At 39.7% G+C, this 23,970-nt stretch overlaps 1 protein-coding gene across 1 annotated transcript; it reads left to right on the top strand.

Moving 5' to 3' along the window:
- The first annotated feature begins 861 nt into the window (after positions 1-861).
- Positions 862-23,484, top strand: slc30a2 (solute carrier family 30 member 2). The gene is made up of 8 exons (XM_065963833.1): positions 862-1,400; positions 7,632-7,843; positions 10,317-10,463; positions 12,147-12,300; positions 13,484-13,709; positions 14,765-14,870; positions 16,545-16,679; positions 17,519-23,484. The coding sequence occupies exons 1-8, from the start codon at positions 1,318-1,320 to the stop codon at positions 17,662-17,664; spliced, it is 1,209 nt and encodes a 402-aa protein (XP_065819905.1). The 5' UTR covers positions 862-1,317; the 3' UTR covers positions 17,665-23,484.
- The last annotated feature ends 486 nt before the right edge of the window (positions 23,485-23,970 follow it).

The raw sequence follows: 23,970 nt of genomic DNA, 5'->3' as shown, positions 1-23,970 counted from the left end.
GATAATTAACGTTATACTTTTGTATATGAAGAGCACAGTTATTTATCTGTGGTTGTATCATAGACTGCAAATATTAATTTGTACGTGTAAGCATACCTGCCTAATAAAGCTGAATTTTGATTCTAATTGAAGTTTGTCCCACCGGTACCTGAACGCACCGTCAGCCTTGAAGCCCGCATAACTAACTCTTGATATTTTGGAGGCCCATGATATTTAATATTGAATTAAAAATGATGACAACAATAAAATGAAAAGTAGTTGTTTTTGTTCATTTACAGCATTTATTCAAACTTCCTAATGATTCTAACTAGGTTTACAAAAATCTGTAACATGACAGAATTTTATCTGCAGCAGCCTATATCTTTATTTTTTTAAAGACATTTTTGAATTGATTGTATATCTTATCAAGGAATCTCGCTTCATGTTTTGTTTGTGTTACCTTTAAAATCTGACACATCGTCAGCCATGATCTCTTCTTTCACCTTACACATATGAGAATAAATAAGCACACAGCAATAGTTTAAATTCAAATCAGAATACATTTTTGGACACAATTTAAAACATATTTAAACACTCAGGAGACGTATATATTTTTCTTATTGGACTTGAATTTGTTAAAAGCGTTAATGATGACGTGACACATTTCTTATGAATCTGCTTTTACAACAACATTTATTTAGCTCAAATAAATTAATGTAAAAATGTTTGATACAGTCTAACATACATTATTTAAAAAAAATCATGCACTTATAATTATTTCTTGCATTTGAACAAAATACTAGAATCTGTTATTTATGTGATTAACAAGGGTATAATGGTTATTTGACTAAATTGATTTTCCTTCTTGTCCCATTAGGAATCACCAACCAGAGCTGCTGTCTGTGATCAGTCAGGCTTCAGTATGTGTCCTGTCCACTCACAGCTGCTGCAGCCTTCATATCACTGCTGCTGCTGCTGCTGCTGCTGCTGCTGCATGTTCAACACTACAATTAAAAACCTCCCTCCAAAAAGCCCGCATGTGGTTTCCTCCCTCCTGCTCCCCTCAGCACCGCAATGAAGGAATTTCTCCATTTGTTCTGAAGTCTCTCCGCTCGCGCTTCATCATGAGGTCTCGGCTCACTTTTCCCCAACACGACTGAAGCTAAACGGAACCGGACCCAGACCCAGACCCGGACCCGGACCCGGACCTGTCGATTCTCACCGGCAACTCCTGCAGCAGCATCCTCCAAAAAGAAAAAGAAAAGTCACCTTTACATTTTGTTTTTGTTTTATTTGATTGAACTCAGACGGGACAGCGGCTGACAGCAGGCAGAATAAATGGATAATAACGCTGCAAATTCGGAGAAATCTCACCTGATGCACGAGAACAGTGCCAAAACGTATTCTTTAAAGCTGCAAAGGTGGGGACATGTCTTATTTCATGTGTCTGCAGCTGCATGCAGACTATAATGCTGCAATACCAAGTTACCTGTGCACGATCAATGTTGCATGCACTTGTGAAAAAAAAGAAAAAAAATGACATATCAATTTAATGATTTAAGATATAACGACACAGGCCGATAAGAAAGCAAGAAAAATGTTTTTTATTGACTTTTTCTGGATGAAACAGCACTTTGGAAGTAGAAAAGTGTTTTTTTACAGTCAGCACTTGATGATTTCTGCAGGACACCTCCCGTGTCGTGTCGGTGTGTGTGTATGGTGTGAAGCTGTGTGTGTAACGTGGGGGCTCCACGGTGGGAGCAGTTGTTACCGTGGTGCATGTTAAGCAGGCTGCCGCGCTCTTGCAGGCTGTTTTATGTGAATGAACAAATTCATTTCCATGCTTGGCTTGTTTCTGGACAGCCTGTGACAAATGGCTCCCGGGGCCAGTTCACTGAGCAATGCTAGAAACTCATCATCTGTCATTAGAGAGGCTGAGAGCAGCTCTCTCTGCACGGCCGGGCTGCGTGGACGGAAAACACCGGGATTTATAACACAGTAAGCCTAAATACACGGAGGTGTGAATACCTGCAGGTGGAGGTGATACACATAAACCCACAGAGGTTCATTAGCTTGGATATGTTTGAGATGTTTGATTTTGCATAAAGGAATCATTTTGTATTTCGGAAAAAAATGCTCTAAATTCATTGAAATAGCCTCAAAAAAAACTATCATGTTCCTTATTCCACAAAGATGCCATAAATTATTTGCATTGTCTATTTATTTTATTTAGATTATTCCCAAACTAGAAACTGTTCAATTAGGCTATAGTGTGTGCAAATTTCGTAGCTAAATATATTTTAGAAAAAAGTAAAGAAAAAGGAAACCTGGCTAAGTTAGGAAAAATACACATTTTTAATAAAATAAAATAAAAATAGGCTAAAAAAACAAAGATTGAATAATTCAAGTTCTGTCATTTATTCGTCATGAAAAGACGCAAATCAGCATTTTTATCCTGAGTAAAAAAAAAGGAAAAACAAACATGAGCAACAGATGCTCCTCAGTTTTGTTTGTTTGTCTGACGAAATGAAAATAACGAAAATATGGGCCATCATGAGGGGGAAATCAAATCTAGCCCATTTGTTCGATGTATTAAAAGTTTCCAATTATTTTCTTTTTATTGTCTCTGGCTGAGATCGTGAGTATAGACCCTCATGATGTGTCTGATGAATCAATAACTCGGAAGTATATATGCAGCGGATCTAAAGGTAGAATTGATCCCGTAGACAAACTCTGTCACGCCTTAAAAAAATCAGCTGTTTCTCACCTTCGTGGAGCCAAATCCACGCGTTGAAAAGATCTGAAGTGACAGGATTTGAATGCTCTCTAAAAGCACTGAAGCGAGAAGCTGCACCGGCTGTAAAACATGAAAACATGACGCGTTCTTCAGAAGGGCCACTGCTGAATGTGGAGGCCTCTGAGGAGCACAACTCATGCAGGTCAAAATCAACCACCAAAAAATGAATAGGACATATTTTTAGAGTTTTTGTGCAGGTGCTGCTGCGTTTGTGTGTGTGTGTGTGTGTGTGTGTGTGTGTGTGTGTGTGTGTGTGTGTGTGTGTGTGTGTGTGTGTGTGTGTGTGTGTGTGTGTGTGTGTGCGTGCGTGCATTAGGAAGAGAGAGAGAGAGATGTGCATATGGCACTACATTTGAGATTTCATGCACCATTTGCAGTGCTCATGTGTATTTGTGTGTGTGTGTGTGTGTGTGTGTGTGTGTGTGTGTGTGTGTGTGTGTGTGTGTGTGTGTGTGTGTGTGTGTGTGTGTGTGTTTGTCTAAATGTGTGTCAACCTCAGCATTTTCTCCCCAGCTGGCAGTAAAGTGGTGTGTAAGGAAGCGACATCTCTCATTGTTCTGGTTTAGAAAAATAAAAAAAATCTTATTTGTACATTTCAGAATCTACAGAACCGATACTTAAAAAAATAATATTATTAGCACCACTATAATGTACGAAAATTATTACTACTAATACTAAAACCTTTTGACATTTTGTTAAACAAACTTACAAGATTAGCAGAAACACTTTGATAAGCACTGAGACACATTTAAAAGTGGCAGAACACTTTTACCAGTCCCCAAACAAATGGACAAACTGCAGATTCTTGACGGAAAGGGAATGTACTGAATGCAGGAAGTGACCCGGAAGTGATTGAGTTGGGGGTCATTTCTCTCAGTGTTTTAAAAGTGTTTCACATTTCACATCTTGTAAATTTCTTTAATAAAATGTAAATGTGTTCTGTCCTTGGTAAAAGTGTTTCGGTTTTGTAATTTTGTTTTTCAAAATGTAAATTTGTCGCAAATTTTGTAAAAGTGTTTCACACAATTTTGCTTTGCACTTCCCAGCCACCGTACTGACTGGTGGTTAAAGCTTCACAGCGAGTATTTGAAGAGTTTATTCATGCTTAAATAAGTAATAGACCTAAATAACAACACAGTTTATGTGAGCGACTTGCAGGAGGTTGGTCAAAGTTGCATCGATTCTGATAAAAAAAATGTAAAAAAAAACTTTTACAAAATTTTTTTTTAAAATGATGCTAATAAAAAGTGATGACGAAACAGAGTTAGAAAATGTTATTAAAAATGTTTTTCATCCAAAGGGTTTCTGAACAAACCCCCCTTTAAAAACTGGGCTTACTCATTTATGCGGGACTCTTTATGATGTCCCCCGGCTCTATTTACCAAAAACCCTTTTTGTCGGATCATTTGCTCACTGGTAATTGTGATATTTCTGCCGGCTGCGCATGAAGTCAGCATAATTGGCTGAGGGTTGATGGGACTCTGGTTGGAGATGTTGGATTCTGTCACTGCTGCTGCTGCTGCAGCTTCTGGAAAACTCCACAGATAAAAAGCAGAGAAGCCAGTCAGACTCTCTGGGAGCTCGTAAGGTTATACCCTATAGAAGAGGGAAGCCAAATGTTCCTCTTTCATTCCATGCGTAGGTAATATGATGGAATATTATTGAAACAATTAGAAAAAAGACCACGTCTCAATATTAGATCACGATGTAACAAGGTCACAGAGCAGCCATTTTTCTCCAGGAGTCACAGCATTCAAATTTTCATTAGAATTAGAATTTTACCTCCAATGTGATAGTTTCATGTCCTACGCACCTGAAAGCACCACGGCTACAGGAGGCAGGCCTGTTGGTGGTGGATCCATAGGACTAGACCAGTTAAGAATCACTTCTTTAAACCAGAAGAAAGTGGAAAAGTAACATCAGTAATAATAGGATATTTGTCTGTTTTAAAGAACAGCAGGAAGAGAAAACATTGTTTCATTTCCGCCCTGCATTCATCTTTATTTGGCTGCAGGCCTTTTGTCCCATCAGCTAAAGAAAACACTGCGCTGTGCTCGGAGAAAGCCGACTGCAGCTGTAATTAAACGCTTGATTGTTATGTTTTCAGCGTATCGCTCTTCTGAGGTCTCTTCATATCATATCATTTCACAGATCACTGAATCCCCCCCATCAGGTCTCAGCACTGCTGCACAAACACTGTACACCTGCCCTGTGGGGTATTGATGAACACATCAACTCTTATACAAGAAGCAGGATGTGCAGAGTTTTGTTATTTTCTGAAACCAAGAATTAAAACAGCAGCTAGTACGAAGCAGATTTTCATGTTGGTGTAAGCCGGACCTTCACTGATGAACACAACTCGACTTTGATGAACATTTGAGATCACAAAGGAGCCACAAGGCGACAACAATATCCATTATACTCGTCGAGGCATTTAAGAGTTCATTCTATCACGGCATACACACACCAGCTCACAAATATAACTTCATCTGAGCTTGGTGGAAAGCTTCTAAATCGACACGATGGAACACTTTATTGTCCCCTTGGGGAAATTTGTCTTGAACTCACAATTCTGCCAAATACATCGGATTGATCAGCTTCTAGCTCAACATAAAACACACGTTTGGAGAAACATTTCGAGGTAATTTGAACTTCTTTAACGTAATTTACTGACGTGTTAGGCTGGCTACACACAGAGTGATTTTAGGCGCAATTTACAGCCCGATATGCAAAAGAAAAAAAGCCACAAAAAGAATCCAGAAAATAAATAAATAATCTGTTTTCTTTTGGGAACCTTGACTTGTATTTTTTCCCAGTGTTATCTGATATTTTCCAAGCATTATTCAGTATATTTTTGGGGACATTTTGTTGGAAATGTTATAGTAAGGAAAAATAAAAACATGGGTGTGTATGCACATGCAGGGGCGTGTCCAGAGAGGTGGCCGGGGGAGGCATGAGCCAACTTTGAAAAATCAGATTAGCCAACTCCAAAAAAATCCAAAACTGTGATTCCCTATTTGTCTTTTTTTTTTTTGCAAAAGGCTGCTTTGAGTTTCTTCTTCTTAAATTGTGAATTAATACTTTGCACATCTACTTTCAAAGTCGGTGCCCCGGTTGGGACACCCGAGTCAAAAAAAAGTCTGGACACGCCCCTGTGCAAATGTGTGTTTGTCTTTGTGTGGACGAGAGAGAGAGAGAGAGAGAAAAACAGAGAACTCAACATTTTGATTTGCTTGTGGAAAAACTCGGTTAAGTAAGAAAGTGTAACAGATCGTAGCTAGGAGAGGTGTATTTAAGCTAACACACCTTAGTCTGTAGTTTAGGCCGTGTTCTGTGTGTGTCTTTGTTCCTACAGTCGGACATTAATGTTATTTTATAAGAATGCTTTGAAGACGTTTGGCCTGTTTTATCTGCATAACACCATGCTCACATTGGAACATATTGTTGCCCTCTGGCATCAAATGTGTGGTATATGTTCTGTGTGTATAGTAGCTGTGTGTGTGTGTTGAGTTGGTGTGTGTGTGTGTGTGTGTGTGTGTGTTGGGGGGAGTGGTTGCTCTCATGTCCCAGTGGTACAATTGAACAAAATCTGTTTTCCACTCGGCCGCCTCTTTTCAGCCTGCGCATCCCTTAAGACGCCTGAGTGTGTGTGTGAGTGTGTGTGTGTGAGTGTGTGTGTGTGTGTTAGTGTGTGTGTGTGAGAGTGTGTTAGTGTGAGTGTGAGTGTGTTAGTGTGTGTGTGTGTGTGTTAGTGTGTGTGTGTGAGAGTGTGTGTGTGCGTTTGTGTGATATAAAGGCTAATCATGGAACACTGGCAATCTCCAATCTGAAGTGTGTGACATTAAGTATGTGTGTGTGTGTGTGTGTGTGTGTGTGTGTGTTTGAGAGAGAGTGTGTGTGTGTGTGTGTGTGTGTGTGTGTGTGTGTGTGTTTGAGAGAGTGTGTGTGTGTGAGTGTGTGTGTGTGTGTGTGTGTGTGTGTGTATGTGTGTGTTTGAGAGAGTGTGTGTGTGTGTGTGTGTGTATGTGTGTGTTTGAGAGAGTGTGTGTGTGTGTTTGAGAGAGTGTGTGTGTGTGTGTGTGTGTGTTTGAGAGAGTGTGTGTGTGTGTTTGAGAGAGTGTGTGTGTGTGTGTTTGAGAGAGTGTGTGTGTGTGAGTGTGTGAGTGTGTGTGTGTGTGTGTGTGTGTGTGTGTGTTTGAGAGAGTGTGTGTGTGTGTTTGAGAGAGTGTGTGTGTGTGAGTGTGTGTGTGTGAGTGTGTGTGTGTGTGTGTGTGTGTGTGTGTGTGTGTGTGTGTGTGTGTGTGTTTGAGAGAGTGTGTGTGTGTGTGTGTGTGTGTGTGTTTGAGAGAGTGTGTGTGTGTGAGTGTGTGTGTGTGTGTGTGTGTGTGTGTGTGTGTGTTTGAGAGAGTGTGTGTGTGTGTGTGTGTGTGTTTGAGAGAGTGTGTGTGTGTGTGTGTGTGTTTGAGAGAGTGTGTGTGTGTGTGTGTGTGTGTGTGTGTGTGTGTGTGTTTGAGAGAGTGTGTGTGTGTTGTTATCTCAAGTGAGGCCAAATTAGTTTTTTTCTACCTCATTAGCCACATCATTGCGGCTCTCCCTCACTGCCTCACTGCACATGGAAAGAACAGCAACCTGGCTGTGTGTGTGTATACGTATGTGTGTGTGTATACGTATGTGTGTGTGTGTGTGTGTGTGTGTGTGTGTGTGTGTGTGTATATGCGTGTGTGCGTGTGTGTGAGAGAAAATGGAAAACTCAGCATTTCGTTCAGCTCTCATGACTAAAATCCGGCTCAATGAAACTTGTTTTTAAAACAGTAGAACTAAAGGGATGAACAAACACACTTTTTGTTTCCTGCAGCTCCTTTCCAGACTCTAAAGACCAGTATCCAGACTTCCCTTTCAAGAATGGAGGCGTGGCCGGTGCCATCGAGCTGAAGCGGCCCGTCGGCGCTCACTGCCACGGCGCCAAAGCTCTGAAGTGTGAGGACGGCGGGGACAGACTGCTGGCCCAGAAGAAACTCTACATCGCCTCAGCCGTCTGCCTCGTCTTCATGATCGGAGAGGTCATAGGTGAGAAAAATAGTGTATCCTCTTCAGACACAACACTCAAAGGTCAAAGGTCAACGGTATCTTTATTGTCCCCACAGGGAAATTTGTTTGCAGCTGGAGACATACAAATACATAAACAACACTAATAAATCATCCAATGGGCATGGTCCCCCTAGAAATCTGATTGGCCACCCCCAAAAAATCCTAAACTGTGATTGACTATTTGCCCTGTCAGAGGCGGGACTTATGTTAAAACCAAATATTAGGTAATTTTTTAGAAAGGCTGCTATGATTTTTCTTTACATATCAATGTAACATATTTTTGTTTGTTTGTACTTTTATTGTAAATACAAATTTTGCGAATCTTTTTAATAAATCAGGTGTAAAGAAAAGTTATGCACGCTGTCTTACATGTAATTAACTACCTGGTAATGTTAGACTGTGCAGGAGTTTGCATGCACATATTTAAGTACCGTAAATTATGGCTTTGGACATAAAGCTTATTTTTGTGTCATTAAAATTTCAGTTAATGTTGCCATTATCTCATGTTATAAAGTAGATATGACAATTTTAATATAATTTACAAACAGTCAATCATCATGTTAGCACCCATACAAAGTGAAAAACAAAACAAAAACAAATAACACCAAAAATCATCATCATGTGTACAACCTATCTCACCACTTTTATTTTACATAATGTTGTTACTATACTGCCCACATGTTTTTCTTTGCCCTGTTTGCTCATTTACTTATTTTGTCACTCATTTTATTTACTGACCCTTTTCCTTTTGTTTTGTTTGTTTGTTCGTTTTTGTCTAAATCTGCTTGCAAAACTGTATCGTACCACAGTTCCCCTCTTGTTTGCATTTTTTATTATTATTGTGTGAGTGTGTGTATGCACGTTTTGGTGAATAAAAGTTAAATAAAATAAAAAATAAAAAGTAACGTAGATATGATTGGTGAGGTTTGAAACAGTATTGGATTGTATCACATTTCAGACCAATCTTGCAAAAGTCAGTGTCCCATTTGGGCCAAAAGTCTGGACACGCCCCTCTTGGTGTGGACAGCTTGTGATGTTCAGGAGGTCAGTTTGAGTTTAGTCAGGAAGCTGCAGTGGACTTTTTTATGTCGTGTAAAGTTTTAGTAGAACTGACAGCCCGTCCCGATGGAAATCTCATGAAGCCATAGCTGCTCCGTCGGAAGCTTTGTGTCAGTCGGTGAAAGTGGTTTCTTCTGACACATGAGTGACGGAGCTTTAATGTCTCTGGATTCACAACATCTGCTTTCAAAATGCTCCGACAGCAGAGTTCACTTCAGACATCAGAGGGGTATGAGGAAACATCCAGAAGTTAATTTATGACATAATAATTGTTTTTTTTTTATATGCAATTTTAGGAAATAACATCTTTACCACACCTTAGTATCCAAATCTGCACATTTATTTCTTAAACAACAATAAAGCCTCAAACGTTTTTAATGCTGAGAGGATGAAATGGTGCTGCACATTCATTGGCCGATTGCCCGGATGTTTACGATGATATAAAAGACTGTCGCATCCTTTTTACCCGGGGCGTTGCACTAAAAAAAAAAGAAGTTATATTTTAATACAGATGACGGTGTGTAACTGCATTCAATTACACGTTTTATAAAGCTTTAAACGGCGGTGGGATAGGTGTAATTAAAGTCTGTTACTGCTCAGAGGCTGGAGGCACTCTCCACGTCAGCAACTTTTTAAAGACAGTTTCATTTCATAAAACACGTCCGCTTGATCACTAAGAAATCAAATAAACATAAAACTTCTCTTCAGTGAAAATGTGTTTGCTCCTTGTTGTATATAATTTCCATTAGTTTGTATGAGGAACATTATTCACCTTCATGCAAGGATTACTCTGAAACAGAAAATTGATTTATGATTTAAGGTTTTACAAATACTCACAATATTAGAGCCCGACCGATTCAGAATTTTTGGGGCCGATACCGATATTGATATTGGGGAGGAAAAAAATATATCCGATATCGCTATATCGGCCGATATCTTTTTAAAATCTATGTTTGATCTAGGTTGATGGATATAGATAGAACACTTGCGGAAAAGATATACAGTATCAGGAAGACAAGATGGCCACTCACCTGGAAGGTAACTGCCCATGTAGGTGCGTCACAGCTTGACCCTCAGGAGAGTGATAATGCTTGTTGTAATCCATATAGCGCCCTCTGCTGGTGACAGCCAGAACGAGAGCTGCTAATGTAATACAATGATACTCAAATTAAAATGCTATTTGACTGGTGAATTAATCTAGTTATATCGGTGCATATTTGCGATAAAATTAGCCGATACGATAGTCACTGCATAAGCTAATATCGGCTGGCTGAAAAAATCGGTCGAGCTCTAACATATATTTTCTAAATGCCAAATTAAAATTAAGAAATCTCCACAAACTTTGTTGATTTGAGGAGTCTATGTGATGATTTGTTTCCCTGGTGTCCTGCAGGAGGCTACCTGGCCCACAGCTTGGCCATCATGACGGATGCGGCGCACCTCCTGACAGATTTCGGCAGCATGATGGTGAGCCTGTTCTCGCTGTGGATCTCGTCCAGACCGCCCACCAAAACCATGAACTTCGGCTGGCACAGATCAGGTCAGTGCGAGGGATCAGATATACTGTACGGCTGAGTGGAGGGATGGTGTGAGGAAAGAGGGGGAGGAGATGAAGGGATGTTTGGAGGGATGGGCAGAAAAGGTTTGTTTCACCATCTTTTTTCCCCATCCCAGGTATTTATTATTTCCCCCGCTCATTTTTAGATCGCTGGGTTTGCTTATTTAGTTTGGGCTGGAGATCACTTCAGGCCTTTTGTTTTCTCTTAGTTTAATTTAACTATTAGGTCATTTTGTTTAGCTTTGCTAGCTCAGTACCTTCCCATCTTTTGTCCTTTTGGCTGAAGTCTCCAGTCCCTTTGGTTCTCTTTAGTTTATTCTTTGTTATTTTGGGGGGGATTAATACAAACAAAGCTCTGAGTTTAAACCTTTCAATGTGTGTGCTGTCCCTATATGTTTACGGCCTCCGGGTTTTGAGGCTGTAACAAACTCTTTGTTCTGCTCTTTGAGTTTAAATCCAATCTGTGTCTCCTTCAGGGCAGCAAGTTTTCAGTGTAGTGTACATTTGATGTTTTTCAGCAGATGGAGGAGACAATATGACAACTCTGCATTAGCTTTCACAAAATGAGTCCGTCAGCATATTTACATCTGCGACTCTTACACTTTTTCCTCCTTAAGGTGGTGCTCCATATATATCCTGTCTAATAATTCAAAGCAGTGTTATTCAACTCAAAGGCTAAAATATCTGGGCAAAAAAACATGCTTTTGGTATCACATAACATAACCTTCAACAAGGTGCATATGGCGCCTGTATAAAGCTCCTGGGATGAACTTTAAAGGAGACGTATTATGAAAAATCCACTTGTACAATGTTTTTGAACATATATTTGGGTAACCTGAGTGTCTACTGACCCACAGCATGTAAAATAAACCCATCCAGTCCTTTGTTTGTGGTCTGCATAAGTCTTACAACACAGAGAAAAATGCTCTGTTTCAAATGTGCTCTCCTTGTGATGTCACAGAGGTAAAAAAAAATCCCCTCTCCTCCCCTCCCCTGGTATTGCCACGCATGGACTCCACCCCCAGCCGGGAACAAAACTTTAACACAGGTTTTATTCTCTCTACAGAGGAGTGATGTCTACTGGGAAAACTCAAGGCGGGCTCATTGTATTTAAAGAGACACACACACCAAAACGGAGCGTTCTGAGAGAGCTGGTTTATACAGGGTCACAAACCTCCTCTGGTGCTTGATTCATGTTATATTTTGACCAAAGCACAGCACAGATGTTTCATTTAGACCACAGGGGGACTGTTTGAAAAGGTGGAGAAGAGGGATAATATGTCCTCTTTAATGTTACCTGTAGATGTTGGTGCCCCGTGTGGACAAAGCAGTGCATCTAATCTGTCAGCTAACTTTGTCCTTCAGCTGGTGTCTCTTTAAGACCACTCCTCCCTATGTGTCCACTTTCTTCAGAGAATCTTAACAAACATCAAATTTCAAACATTAAATAAGCTAAGCTAGGAGTATGAACTCACTTTAACATCTGGGTCTCTGTCTTTGTGTGTCTGACACTCGTTTGATGTCGAGGTTCTGCCTCTGAGCGATGTGTTCTGTAACTTAACTTCATGTCCTGCTGAGATACTCTGACACACTGGTGCTGTTGTGAGTGTGATGAAGTGTGTGAATATGTAAAAGTGATTAAGATTTCTTTCTCTCTCTCCACAGAGATCCTCGGGGCGTTCGTCTCAGTCATCTCCATCTGGATTGTGACGGGGGCTCTGGTCTATTTAGCCATCGAGAGGATCGTACGCAACGACTACGAGATCGATGGCCATGTGATGCTGGTCACCTCCGGGTGTGCCGTCATCGTCAATATCATGTGAGTGCTGCTCGGCATAATGAGTGTTAATATGGTACATTATGTCGGTGTGAGAACAGTTACTGATGACACTTGGAGCTCGACACTGTGTGAAGAGAGTCTGCTGGACAGTGATCGTTTTATGGAAACACTCAGTCAGGATGAGGGGCGAACATCTCTTTAAATGTCTCCTGCAGCCCGCTCACACCTTTTATTCTGACTGATATTCAACATTTTGTAGAAATGAACAACAAGCCTCCTAATTGAAGACCTGTGGGTTTTAAATTAAAGGGAGTAGTAAGAGGTGAGGGTTCGACCACTGATTTCTGAGCTGAACATCGTTGTTCTCGTCTTTTGAGCTCCAACCACAGGACAATCTTTGAATCCAAATGTTAGCAGTTTTTGCATTGTTTCTTGGTCTCTATCCTGTTCGAGCAGGTTTGCATGTTTGCACTTTGAATTACCCAGGAAAGAGGGAACTTATCTAGAAGAGTTGAAATACTTAATTAGAAAAAGTCAATTATTTTGAGCCAACCGTCTCAAGTTTATGTTGAGTCTTTAGACATGAATGCCAAGTGAATTTGTTAAGTCTCAAGTCCTCAGTTTTCAAACTTGAGTGTATGGCCTAGTCCTCATGTAGGCGGTCATTTTTGAAAGCGTACGTTTTTATGTACGTTTTGACCTTTAGTACGTGTTTTAGGTAACTGAAAACTAACCTTTGGGAAAAATCCTTCCAGGGTGAAGAGTTTCATTAACTCCTTTTGAGGTGTTCATGTGTAGTTTTGGAGTTTTGGGCGTGTAACGTCACACTGTGCGCCGGTTTCTCCTCCGTTTGACGTCATTGTTCGATGCTGTCACTTTTGTTTACTTGAGATTAGTGCGATGGTAGACGTAACCACACTAGTGCTGTTGTTAACGATGCTAATTTGACTTTTTACACGCTCACACATAAATACAGAGTTATGACGACGAGCAGAGACGCCTGAATGGACGACTTTTTAAATAAAATGGTCATTGCAGAGGAATGGCGAGAACTTTTTTTGTAAGTCAAGGACATCGTTTTTGACTTGGAATCATGAATGTTCCCTTGGGGACATTTTTTCTTTGTTTCAAAGTACATTTCAAAGGTCAGACCTACACCTTTTTTTAATAAATGCTTGATACGACTCCAGCGTGTAATTGAAATACCTCTGTCTTTCCACAGCATGGCCTACATCCTCCACCACTCCACCACCTTCCACTCCCACGGCAGCGGTTACCACCAGATCGACGAGGACGGCCACAGTCCCGTCTCTCACGGCCACGGCCACTCCCACTCACTCCTCGGTGGCCATAGCAACACGAGCGTCCGGGCCGCCTTCATCCATGTGGTCGGAGATCTGCTGCAGAGCGTCGGCGTCATGGTGGCAGCGACCATCATCTACTTTCGGGTCAGATAATAGATCACATTCATGTTAGGGTGAGACCGAAACGTCAAGTTGACTTGAGTTTTAGGTCGTTTTCTGCAGATTTTTTGGAATTTTACCTGAGTATTTTCATCTCATGCTACTTTATACTTCTTCTCCACTACACTGCACAGAGAAGTATTGTAGTTATAACTCAAATTATTTAGCATTTAGTATCATACTTCTGATCGATCCTTTACAAAGCATCTTAAGAATTCATCATATCCCTAAGCATTTAGATACATGCACCATAAAACTTCAAATTTAAGCCCGGGCTTTTAGTTCCTTCAGTCCATGAAATGATGCTGCCTTTATTTGGGACAGGCGTCAACACGAGACGGGCCTTTCATTTGTTTCAAACAAAACTCGTGCATAGCAAAGATGGGAAAGACATTTTTTTTCATTTACACCAGACAGAATATGTAATTGTACACATTTGGGATATTGTTTAAAAATGAAATTAGAAATCACTAATTTGATCTCGCTTTGTGAGACAGCAGCTATGCCAACCTGCTGTGCTACTTTTTCTACTTAGTTTTGATACCTTTGTGTATCAAAACTTGCAGCAACACCAGGCTAGTAAAAGGGACTAGGGTCTTTTTTTGGGTTGGGCCTTTATTTAAAGTTTTACAGAATATCTAATGTAAGAATGAGTACTTTAAGTTAAGACATTGCACATTTAGCTCGTGACATTTCTGTCAAATTCAAATTACTTCATCTTGGACTTTTACATGTAGTAGTATGGAGTATTTTCTGGTATATTTTCACTTTTACTGATGTAGATGATCTATGTTGCTTTCCTACTTCTCAAAAAACACAAAAAAAAACAAGTTAAAACAATAGAATAATCCTACATGTTGAATATAAAATACAACGTGATGTGATTTCATGTGAAGCCAGTTTGTCGTCTTTAATTTATTCAGAGTGGGTAAAGCTTTTCAGTCATCTTGCAACATGTTCTCTTTGTTGTGACCTGAAACAAACACCGTCTGATGTCTCTTGTGTGCACTCGGTAACTCTATTTTTTTCCTCTTTTACAGCCCGAGTATAAAATTGCAGATCCCATCTGTACGTTCCTGTTCTCCGTCTTTGTCCTCTGCACCACCGTCACAATCCTCAGAGACGTCTTTAGGATACTACTGGAAGGTACTTTACTTAGATATCAGTCTATTTGATCTTGTTAGTTGCATCCGTACAAAAACTCTAGCCCAATTTTTTTTCCCCCTTGAAACCTCACTGTAAAGTTTTTTAATAAGTGAAAGTACCCATTAGATGCAGTTAACACAAGTCCCTTGACCAAGCACCATTTATTTTTATTGATTACAAAGATGTGATACAACATGTAAATAAGTGAGCATCATGGGTATTGGTGAAGCTTCTTAAAAAATTGGACAAACTACTGGTTGTAGTCCCTATGCTTAGGTAAGCTAACTAGCTGCTAGCTGTGGCTTCACATTTAACAGACATGAGAGGGGCTTTATTTTCACAAAGCTCTCCGCAAAAGAACATTTATACACAAAAAATGCAGTACTTTTCCCTAAAGACAACACAGTGGTTGTACTTCTGACAAACACAAAGGGTTTACTTCTTCGTCTGTAGGCAGCTGTAATCAAGCTGTCAAGTTATAACTTGACTAAAAGGACTGTCATTATCTGTGACTTCATGAGAAGATTCAGAGCATATTTAATGTGATGAAGGCAGTCAGGCAGTCAGTCTTTAGTTGATTAAATCACCACAGACATCTGTAGATGATATAGCTGTCACATTATTGACACATGCTTCACAGAGAGAAGCCAATATTAGCACCAGAATTTTGTCCTTTTACACAGATCCCACTGCTTTTGTGACACTTCACTGGTGACAGCTCAGTTGCCTGTTTCAAAGTTGAAGTTAAAATGAAACAAAGAACTAGAGCGCAGATGGTCAGATCCCTGGGGGGGAAATACAATCTACAGAACCACTGGTGCATAAAATATTAGATATAATGTGTAATATATTTAGCCAACAAGGACTCTTTTAATATGAACACGTAGATAACTTATATTGAACAAAAGCACTTGAAAATAAAGGAAAAGGAGAAAAAACAAGACAAAGGAAAAGTTTGAGTGTTAGGTGTTGTTTGATCTCTTAGATGCGTTTGACACTGACTGCAGCAAAACCATTTAATAACCAAGATGTGAAGAAATTAGAAGAAACTTTGAATTAAATTGAACAACATATTTAAACAACAGGGACTACTTAATGCCTATAAGAAATTAAAAAACAGAATTTACAAGAAATGTTGTGGAGTTCCCCAGGGCTCTATTCTCGGGCCACTTCTATTCAATTATCCCTCTAGCTCAGATCGTTGAAAATAACAAAATATCTTTCCAGAATTAATTTGAGGACATGCAGATTTATATAGTTAGTTAATAAATGTAACATATCTTCTTGTTAAACAGATAAAACAGACACTACATTTTAAAATCAAGTTAAACTTTAGAAAATGTATTCATGTTGTCTTATGCATTCTAATTGATTTTAATTGTATACATTTTATTGTAATCATTTGATTATTTTAACTTCTTTCCTATTTATGTATATTTTTATATTGCCTTTTATTCATTTAAATTCTTAATATTTTTCTGGTTTGTGTTGAAGACTTAAATGTGTCTTGCTGTTGAAAGGGGATACACTTACAGACTTCCGTTTGCTCCATGTTTCTACATACTGAGCTTGCTTAATAGACTTATGGTATAAATGAATACATTTAAATTCAGGATAAATATGTACAGATTTGTTATGTTGGGTATAAATGTGGAGCCTGTTTTTTTTTTTTAGGATCTCCTAAAGGAATAGAGTTTAATTCCGTGAAGGAGGTACTGCTGTCGGTGAAGGCTGTGAAGTCTATGCACAGTCTGCATCTGTGGGCTCTGACTCTGGGCCAGTCACTGGTCTCCGTTCACCTGGCTATAGGTGAGTTACAGACACTGATTTAAGACCTACGCTGACTGGTGAGGACTGGGAAATTAGGAAACAGCACAGTAGAGTAAAAGATGAGACTATCCTGGTAATTGAAGGTCAAAGAATGAAGGGTGATGTACATTGTATTGTATTTTAAAAACACATCTTTCATTTTGTGCTGACAGTTCTACATTGTTGTCAAAGGTCTGTAGTGATAGTATTACTGACCTACAAGGTTCACAAAGCTGTTTGTTGATGTCAAGATGATGAAATACATTTCTGGAATTTTGGCGCCCTGTAGTGTTCAAGCGACTCATTTGCTTGATTTAGCACCTGTCCTTCTTTGGTTTGGATGTGCATGTTTTCTTGAGTGTTATACTGAATAAGCAAAGTACAGTAAGTGTTGAACAAAGTACATTTCCCCATTAAATTTTATGAAGTATAAAGTCATATAACATGGGAATACAACAGTGAAGTACAACCACATCAAACCTGTATAGTCCTTGAGTAAATGAACTTTTGTTAACTCTTGATCCCAGGAAACTGAAATAATTTATGAATGGAAGGAAAATAAAAGATCTCAGCTTAAAGTTATGTATTTTAGTGGGAGTGCAAAATGTGCATATGGGGGAAAATTTCCATGCGACTCGTGAGAGCTATCAACTGTTTCGGTGTCACCTTCAAGGGGCATTTATTTCACACCGATTGAGTTTTGAATTTTAAATGTGCTCTCTTCCACCTGTGTTGCTCTAATGTAGTCTACATTCATGATGAGAAGAATAAAGACATTAGAGAAAGGCCATAAAACAAAACGTTCATACTCACTGTGTTATTTTTTGTCTTATAATCAGAGGAGGGTACCGATGCTCAGTCTGTGCTGCAGGAGGCCACCGATCTGCTCAACACAAAGTTTGGTTTCTACAGCATCACCATCCAGGTGGAGCTTTACTCTGAAGACATGAGCCACTGCTCCCACTGCCAGGACCCCTGTGACTGATACTGATACTGGACAGGGACAAGACCGGACCCAACAGGACATGGAACAGGACTCAGGCACATTCCCATTCTCTCTGGGTGAGCTGTACTCATAACGCAGCATCCTGTTCAAGGAGTTTTTGTACAAATTTAGTTGAGTTCATAATTTAGTCACAAGAAATTATGCAGTGAAATCATCCATGTGTTGGTGGTAAGGTGCTTATGCTGGAGCTTAATGCTAACATGGATACGGCCAAATACTTTATCCTCCTGAAAGACTGGAATTACAAAGCAGTGATTGGTTCTCCAGTCTTTGTTATAGTTGGTGGTTTTGCAAACAATTGTGACAATTTAGTAAAAGAGTTCGGGGTGCAGCTACATACTTGGGTTTTCAAGAAATGTATGAACCAAAAGAAGGTCCAGCCTTGTTAGAAAACATTTTGTCGAAATGTTGTTTCAATCCCAAAAAATATGCAACACAGCCAAAGACATTTTCCATTTCACTTTTTGTCATCACCAGTAAGTCTGGTCCTGCTCAAGGTTTCTGCCTGTAAAAGGAATTTTCAATTGCCATTGTTGCCAAATTCTTGATCGTATTGGATTGGATGTTGGGCCTCCCACAATGGTGTCGAAGTCTCCTGAAATAACTTCTGTAATGATTTGGGGTGATACAAGTAAAAACAGGAACAGAAGAAATTGCAAGCAAAGCTTCCTTAAAATTCTAAAAAATGTGCCTGCTTTTACAACTTCAACCAAAAATGTCTTCTTGTATGACATTTAACAGATAAGATATAGATCAATGACTGAGCTTAAGAGTAACTGAACGGTGAAATTATAAATCTTAAGTAACTGCCAGCTAGTTAGTAACACCTCCTCAAAGAGAACACTGCCTGTTTTTTAGTATTGAATGGAAAGTAAAGAAAACTGCCAGAAAAAAGGTCCATAATTACTCCCATGCTTTGGGATAAATATCCTACAAATTCCCTGATATTTCTGCGCTGATGGCCTAGTGATTAGGTCGTGCCCCATGTACTGAGGACAGTCCTCCAAGCTAGCGGCCTGGGCTCAAGTTTGACCTGCGGCACCTTCCCAGCATGTCATTCCCCACTTTCTCCAAATTTATTCAGTGCCCTGTCTAAATAAAGGCAAAAATCCCCAAAATGAATCTTTAGCTATAGGTCCCATTTCAGGGGCTACGTTTGTTCAGGGGACGCATAAGAAGGTGTCTGAGTATCACAAGGCTGTCCCATTTTGAAGGCTCCTTCAAATGTGGCAAGGGGGGATAGTTGGTGATGCAAACAGGGTTTCCACCATAGACCAAATCTTCTCATTTCAGATTGGCCTGAGGGGTCGATGAAGGGTGGGTCCTTCAAGGAATTCAACCCCCGAAACGAGACACAGCTGTTGTGTATGGTTATTCGCTGATGTATTGCTCAAAGCATGCTGGTATACCTGGCGACACTGACCAAGCTGAAGGTGCCGTTTTTCGAAAAGCCCAATTTTTAGTATATAAAACACCCTTATTGTGAGCTTGTTGGATTGGGTAGACTTTTCCGGTCAGGCCAACACGCGACCAAGCTGAGCGGATCTAAAGCAAAATTTGTGGCATGTATTAAGTCAAGCAAATCCTGATATAGAGCTGCAAGCATGGAGCACCAGATATGAACTGCTACCAGGAACACATGGATGACTTTGTCTATTGTTTCAAAACCAACTCCACCAAATGCCAGATCTCCTGGACACTCACCCTACAGCTCACTGTTGTCTTTGTTCCATTAATCCGCTTTCCATTGATCTCAAAGTCAGATGTCAATCAATCTATACCGGCAGCTTGTCATAAACCATTTGTACTCGCTGAGAAGTTCTCTATGCATTGTCGCAAATTCCTAGGATCTTAAATGGATAATATCTAAAGAAAACAAGTGGATTAAACCATTTCATTCACACTGATGGTTTTTGCTTTGGGAAGATCACAAAATTTCATGGTTTGAGGTCTTTAAACTTGCTTACTGGTCAGTTTCATGAGCATAAATTCAGTAATCATGCTGAGGTATCGGTGAAATAATCAACCATTTGAAAGCACATTTTGATTTACAAAAAATTGCCTTTTGCTAACAAAGCAGCTCTAAAATGTTTACAGGATACATTAATTGATAGTAAAGATGTCTGCTCTCGCACACTGGTCTTAAAATTTGGGCTGTCAAATGATTACAATTTTTTTGATCAATGAATCACTAAATTTGGATAGTTAATCGCGATTAATCACATGTTTGAAATTCCATTATCTTGCATTTAAAAAGAGCCGATAATGCTTTAAAAGCTATTTCAATTCAATCCAGCTTTTATTTCGAAATAAAGTGAGGACCTTCTGGTAGAGCAAAGGCTAAGACATTACCTTAGTCACGGAAAAAGGAACTCATCACAGATCTAAAACTGAAGTCAAACAGCTCAAAGGAACGGTACCAAAGGTCAACGTGTGATGTCATAAGGTGGATATTACTTTGGACTCGTCAGCTGAGCTGTCTGAGAGTTTGTTAAAGTGAAATGAGACATTCAAAGATGCAGCAGTGTCCTTCTTTTACATCACTGAGACTACAGGGAGACACTGAGGACGACTATCTACGGAGAGCCTAAAGGGACAAAATAGCATGTGATGAATCATTAATGCTTTCATTTCAGACCGTAATTAATCCCGATTAACTAGCTAATGCTGACAGCCCTACTTAAAGTTTAAAGTATCCTGACTTTAATGGTTCTTTGGTTCTCTCTTGAAATATTTATCGTACTGTACTTTATCACACCAAGCTGGTTCAAGTGTCTGTCTTTAATGTTAGAATTCAGCCAAATCTGTACACGACCAATATCTCTACAGTACTGTACGTTCTTCATTACATCACGCCAAAGATGGAGGGTCATCTCTGGAAACATGAGGATTGATTCACATATGCAACGTAGTGTATGTGTCTAAAGATACCAACAGCTTCACCACTGAAATCATTAAGGGCTATTTTTGGTAGTAGGTTTTTCTTTCTTTTTAAATCTTGTGTTGCAGACATTCTGAGATTCACACAAGAGAATAGTTTTTCTTGTTGGGTTTCTTTGTTCAGAGTGGTTTGACAAATAGTGGATGTTGTATTGACTGAGCAGAAGAAGGCAAACTGGGAAAGGATTCAGCTGCTCTCAGAGCGATCGTTCACGTCTGACGGTGGAAATGATTTAGTCCAGAAGTCGAATGATTAGTCTCTGCTTTGTGCTGTCATCAATCTCGTCCCTTTACTTCCTGTAGCTTCAATGTCTGTGTAGGTTCTCAGTCATCCAGGTCAGAGTTAATACAAAGCTTGATCCAAAGGCAACTGGACTGGCTGAAGATCTTTTAGAAGTGAAGAAGCCTTTTCAAAGGGGAGGTGAAACGTCTTCCAAGATCTTTAACCAGTCCAGTTGCCTTTGCCTTCTGTAGCTTCACTGATACCAATCCATCTCTGTTTCAGACAGTTTTACGTTTTTGTATGTCCATCTATCCATCCATCCAGTCATCCATATTTTGCTGCTCTGGAATTGGTTGGATTTCAAAGATGGGCACTCGACAACCTTAGCTGTTCATGGTTTTCAGATTAAGCTTGTAATACAAAGACCTGGATCACTAGAAACCTTCAAAGATCAGACAACCTCAGCTGTTGGTTAAACCATATTCTGAATGAGAAATTTGAATGGAATTGGACACATACAGCCGTCACACAAAGCTGCATTCTGATTTTATCCATACATCAAGCAAAGTTAATCAGCTGATAGTTACACATGGAGCAGTAAAGTCCAGTGTCTAGGTTTTCAACTAAAGGAATGCCAAGGAAGCATCTGAGCAATTCAGCATCAAGCAATGTCTTCAGAAAATATGACCTTTAACCCTTAGCCTGGGTCTAACTCAACCAAGTTGACTGGTTAGCATGGCATTTTTTCAAAGACACATAGCTTTGCCTGAAGGTCAAGATATATTAATTGGAAGTAATTGAAACTATCTGATGTTTCCTTTCACTCTAAATCAAATCTGTTCCAGTAAAGAGTTGTTGTAACGATAAGGCTCATCAGCAAGGAGCAAGGAGAAGATGGCATATGCTGTAGCTAAGACAGACAACTCTTCTTCTATGCCCACAATCAAAGTTAGTCTTTATTGAAACCTGCACAGCAACATGCCTACACATTAGTTCTGGCTTTAAAGGATTTTTTTAACTGGTTATATTGACCTCTAATGTTTGGTGATGTTATATAGCAACTGATTCAGAGTCCATGTCAGAATGTTATAACAAATTGACAATATGTTCTTTGCTAGCTATGGTCAAAACCAAACTGTGCTTTACCACCTGCCTTGGTTGTGCATCACAGGTCAACATGAGGTGTTTAAATAAACTTATTAATGGGCTGATGGTGGTGCTACAGTAGGAGAGTGTGATCAGTGTGTCATTACCATCAACATTTCTGGGGACCACAAATATTCACAGCATGTTTCGCTGATCTTTGGCCAGTTTTTCGTACTGAAACGAATCATTTTGACATAAAATTATACATTTTTCCAAATCATTTATTGTCCAAAAGAAAAGCCGTCAACCTGTTGCCATGCCTGTAATGTTCCGCAGCTACCATCAGTTGTGGATGTTGTCCGTCGCTCCCAAAGAACAAAGCATTTGTCCATTGTAAACGCAAAAAAAAAAGAAAAACCCGACATCCATTCTGGTCCAAATACTTGCATGGTTGTTCGCTGTTGATCGATATCATGTACAGTTCAAAGTGTCTTGTTCGACTGCCAATCAGAATATGTTGATATACCATGCGGAGGATTAATCAAAGGAAAGATTTCTTCTTTCAAATGATATATTTTCACCAGTTTTTAAACAGATCCTGTATATTTCAATATTTGTTTTTCTTTTTAAAAATGATGCAGAATGAGAGTACATGTGGACCCAACAGTTATGAAGTGAAAACAATGTGAATGTTAAATAAAGACCAATGCATTTTACTGACCAGTTTTGATACACATATGCATACCGAAGTTCTCCACTAAACTGAGGCTAACGTTTCTTTACAGTCTGATTAAGAAGATCTAAAGGCAGGGTTGGTCATTTTTGAAAACTAGCATGATTTTGAAAGTAGCATTCCCTCAGTGCTCTGTCTGCACCCCCTCCCCTCTGTGCTCCCTCTAAAGCCACGCCCCTCACGTTCATGCACGAGCGATGTTGCTCCAGAAGCGGACCTCAGCTCATGCTTTGAGTGTGAGTTAGTGCACGCAAGGGGTAGAGAGCGAGCAGGGAGACAGGAAGGCGTCTGATTGGTTCATCAGATTGGTACCTCGTGGCAGACATTGGTCAAAGTTTTTACAGACTTACAAACTGCTACAGATGACAGATTTTCTTTGTTCCTTTTTCAGAGCACATGAGTTATTAATGTCTGTCAGGACCTAAAGACAATTTCAACCAAAATCTTAAAAAGTGGATCTGGAGGAAATGACAAACCCTGCCTTTAATTCCAGAAAAACACACGTTCTGTTTGTTCATTATGGACGTCTAATGTCTGAGAATGCTCTGTATCGTGCTGTCGATGTCTGTGAAAATTATACTTTGTGACTTTTGTAAATATGTCAGATATGGTGAGTTTTCTGTGTATGTTTTTGTGAATACATACATTATGTAAATAAGTATATCATTTATCTCACTTGTACAATTAAATCGTCCAATTTGTCCATGTTTTCTGGTGATGTCGCATTAATCCACTTCACAAATGTGGTGTTTGAAATTTTATTTATGTGTGGCAAGAGGTTTTCTTTTTGTAAAGTGAAATAAAAGAGTGAAGAAGATGGAAAGAAGCTGGATGTTCTTTACATATAAGACGGAAACAACACCCAGGGATTTCCGTTTGTCTAGGGCTTCCAGGCGTCTGCTGCCCGTGGCATAATGGCTTGCGGATGCCATCGAAGGTAAGGGAGACGGATCTTGCTATCAGGGACAGTGTTGCCGTAACATCACTTTGTGACTTTCAAAACCAAAACAAAGCTCTCTTTGGACACACCTCTTTCATCCCTCAGCTCCCCTCCCCCTCCTGCGTCTACCCTCCTGTTAAACCAGCAAGTGTCTGTGAGGTGGAGAACAGGAGACAAGTGATGATAAGCATCTGAAAACAAGACTCTGTGGCACGATCCGGAGACTGGCTGTGGCTCGTAGTGTACGGCATGGTCCGTCAGCACCGCGCATCGTGGGAATTGGCAGAAAGAGTGGCAGATAAATGAGTTGAAAGAGGCCCAGCATTGTAGAAAATAGCTTTTTTGTTGTCGAGCTTTTTAATT

Source organism: Labrus bergylta, chromosome 15 (genome assembly GCF_963930695.1).
Source record: "Labrus bergylta chromosome 15, fLabBer1.1, whole genome shotgun sequence".
Taxonomy (NCBI): Eukaryota; Metazoa; Chordata; class Actinopteri; order Labriformes; family Labridae; genus Labrus; species Labrus bergylta.
This window is presented reverse-complemented; position numbering and strand designations above follow the sequence as displayed.

Coding starts and splice junctions, on each gene's coding strand:
- slc30a2 (XM_065963833.1), top strand. CDS start 1,318: ATGGATAATAACGCTGCAAATTCGGAGAAATCTCACCTGATGCACGAG. Junction 10,464..12,146: donor CTTCGGCTGGCACAGATCAG/GTCAGTGCGAGG, acceptor CTCTCTCCACAG/AGATCCTCGGGGCGTTCGTC. Junction 12,301..13,483: donor GCCGTCATCGTCAATATCAT/GTGAGTGCTGCT, acceptor GTCTTTCCACAG/CATGGCCTACATCCTCCACC.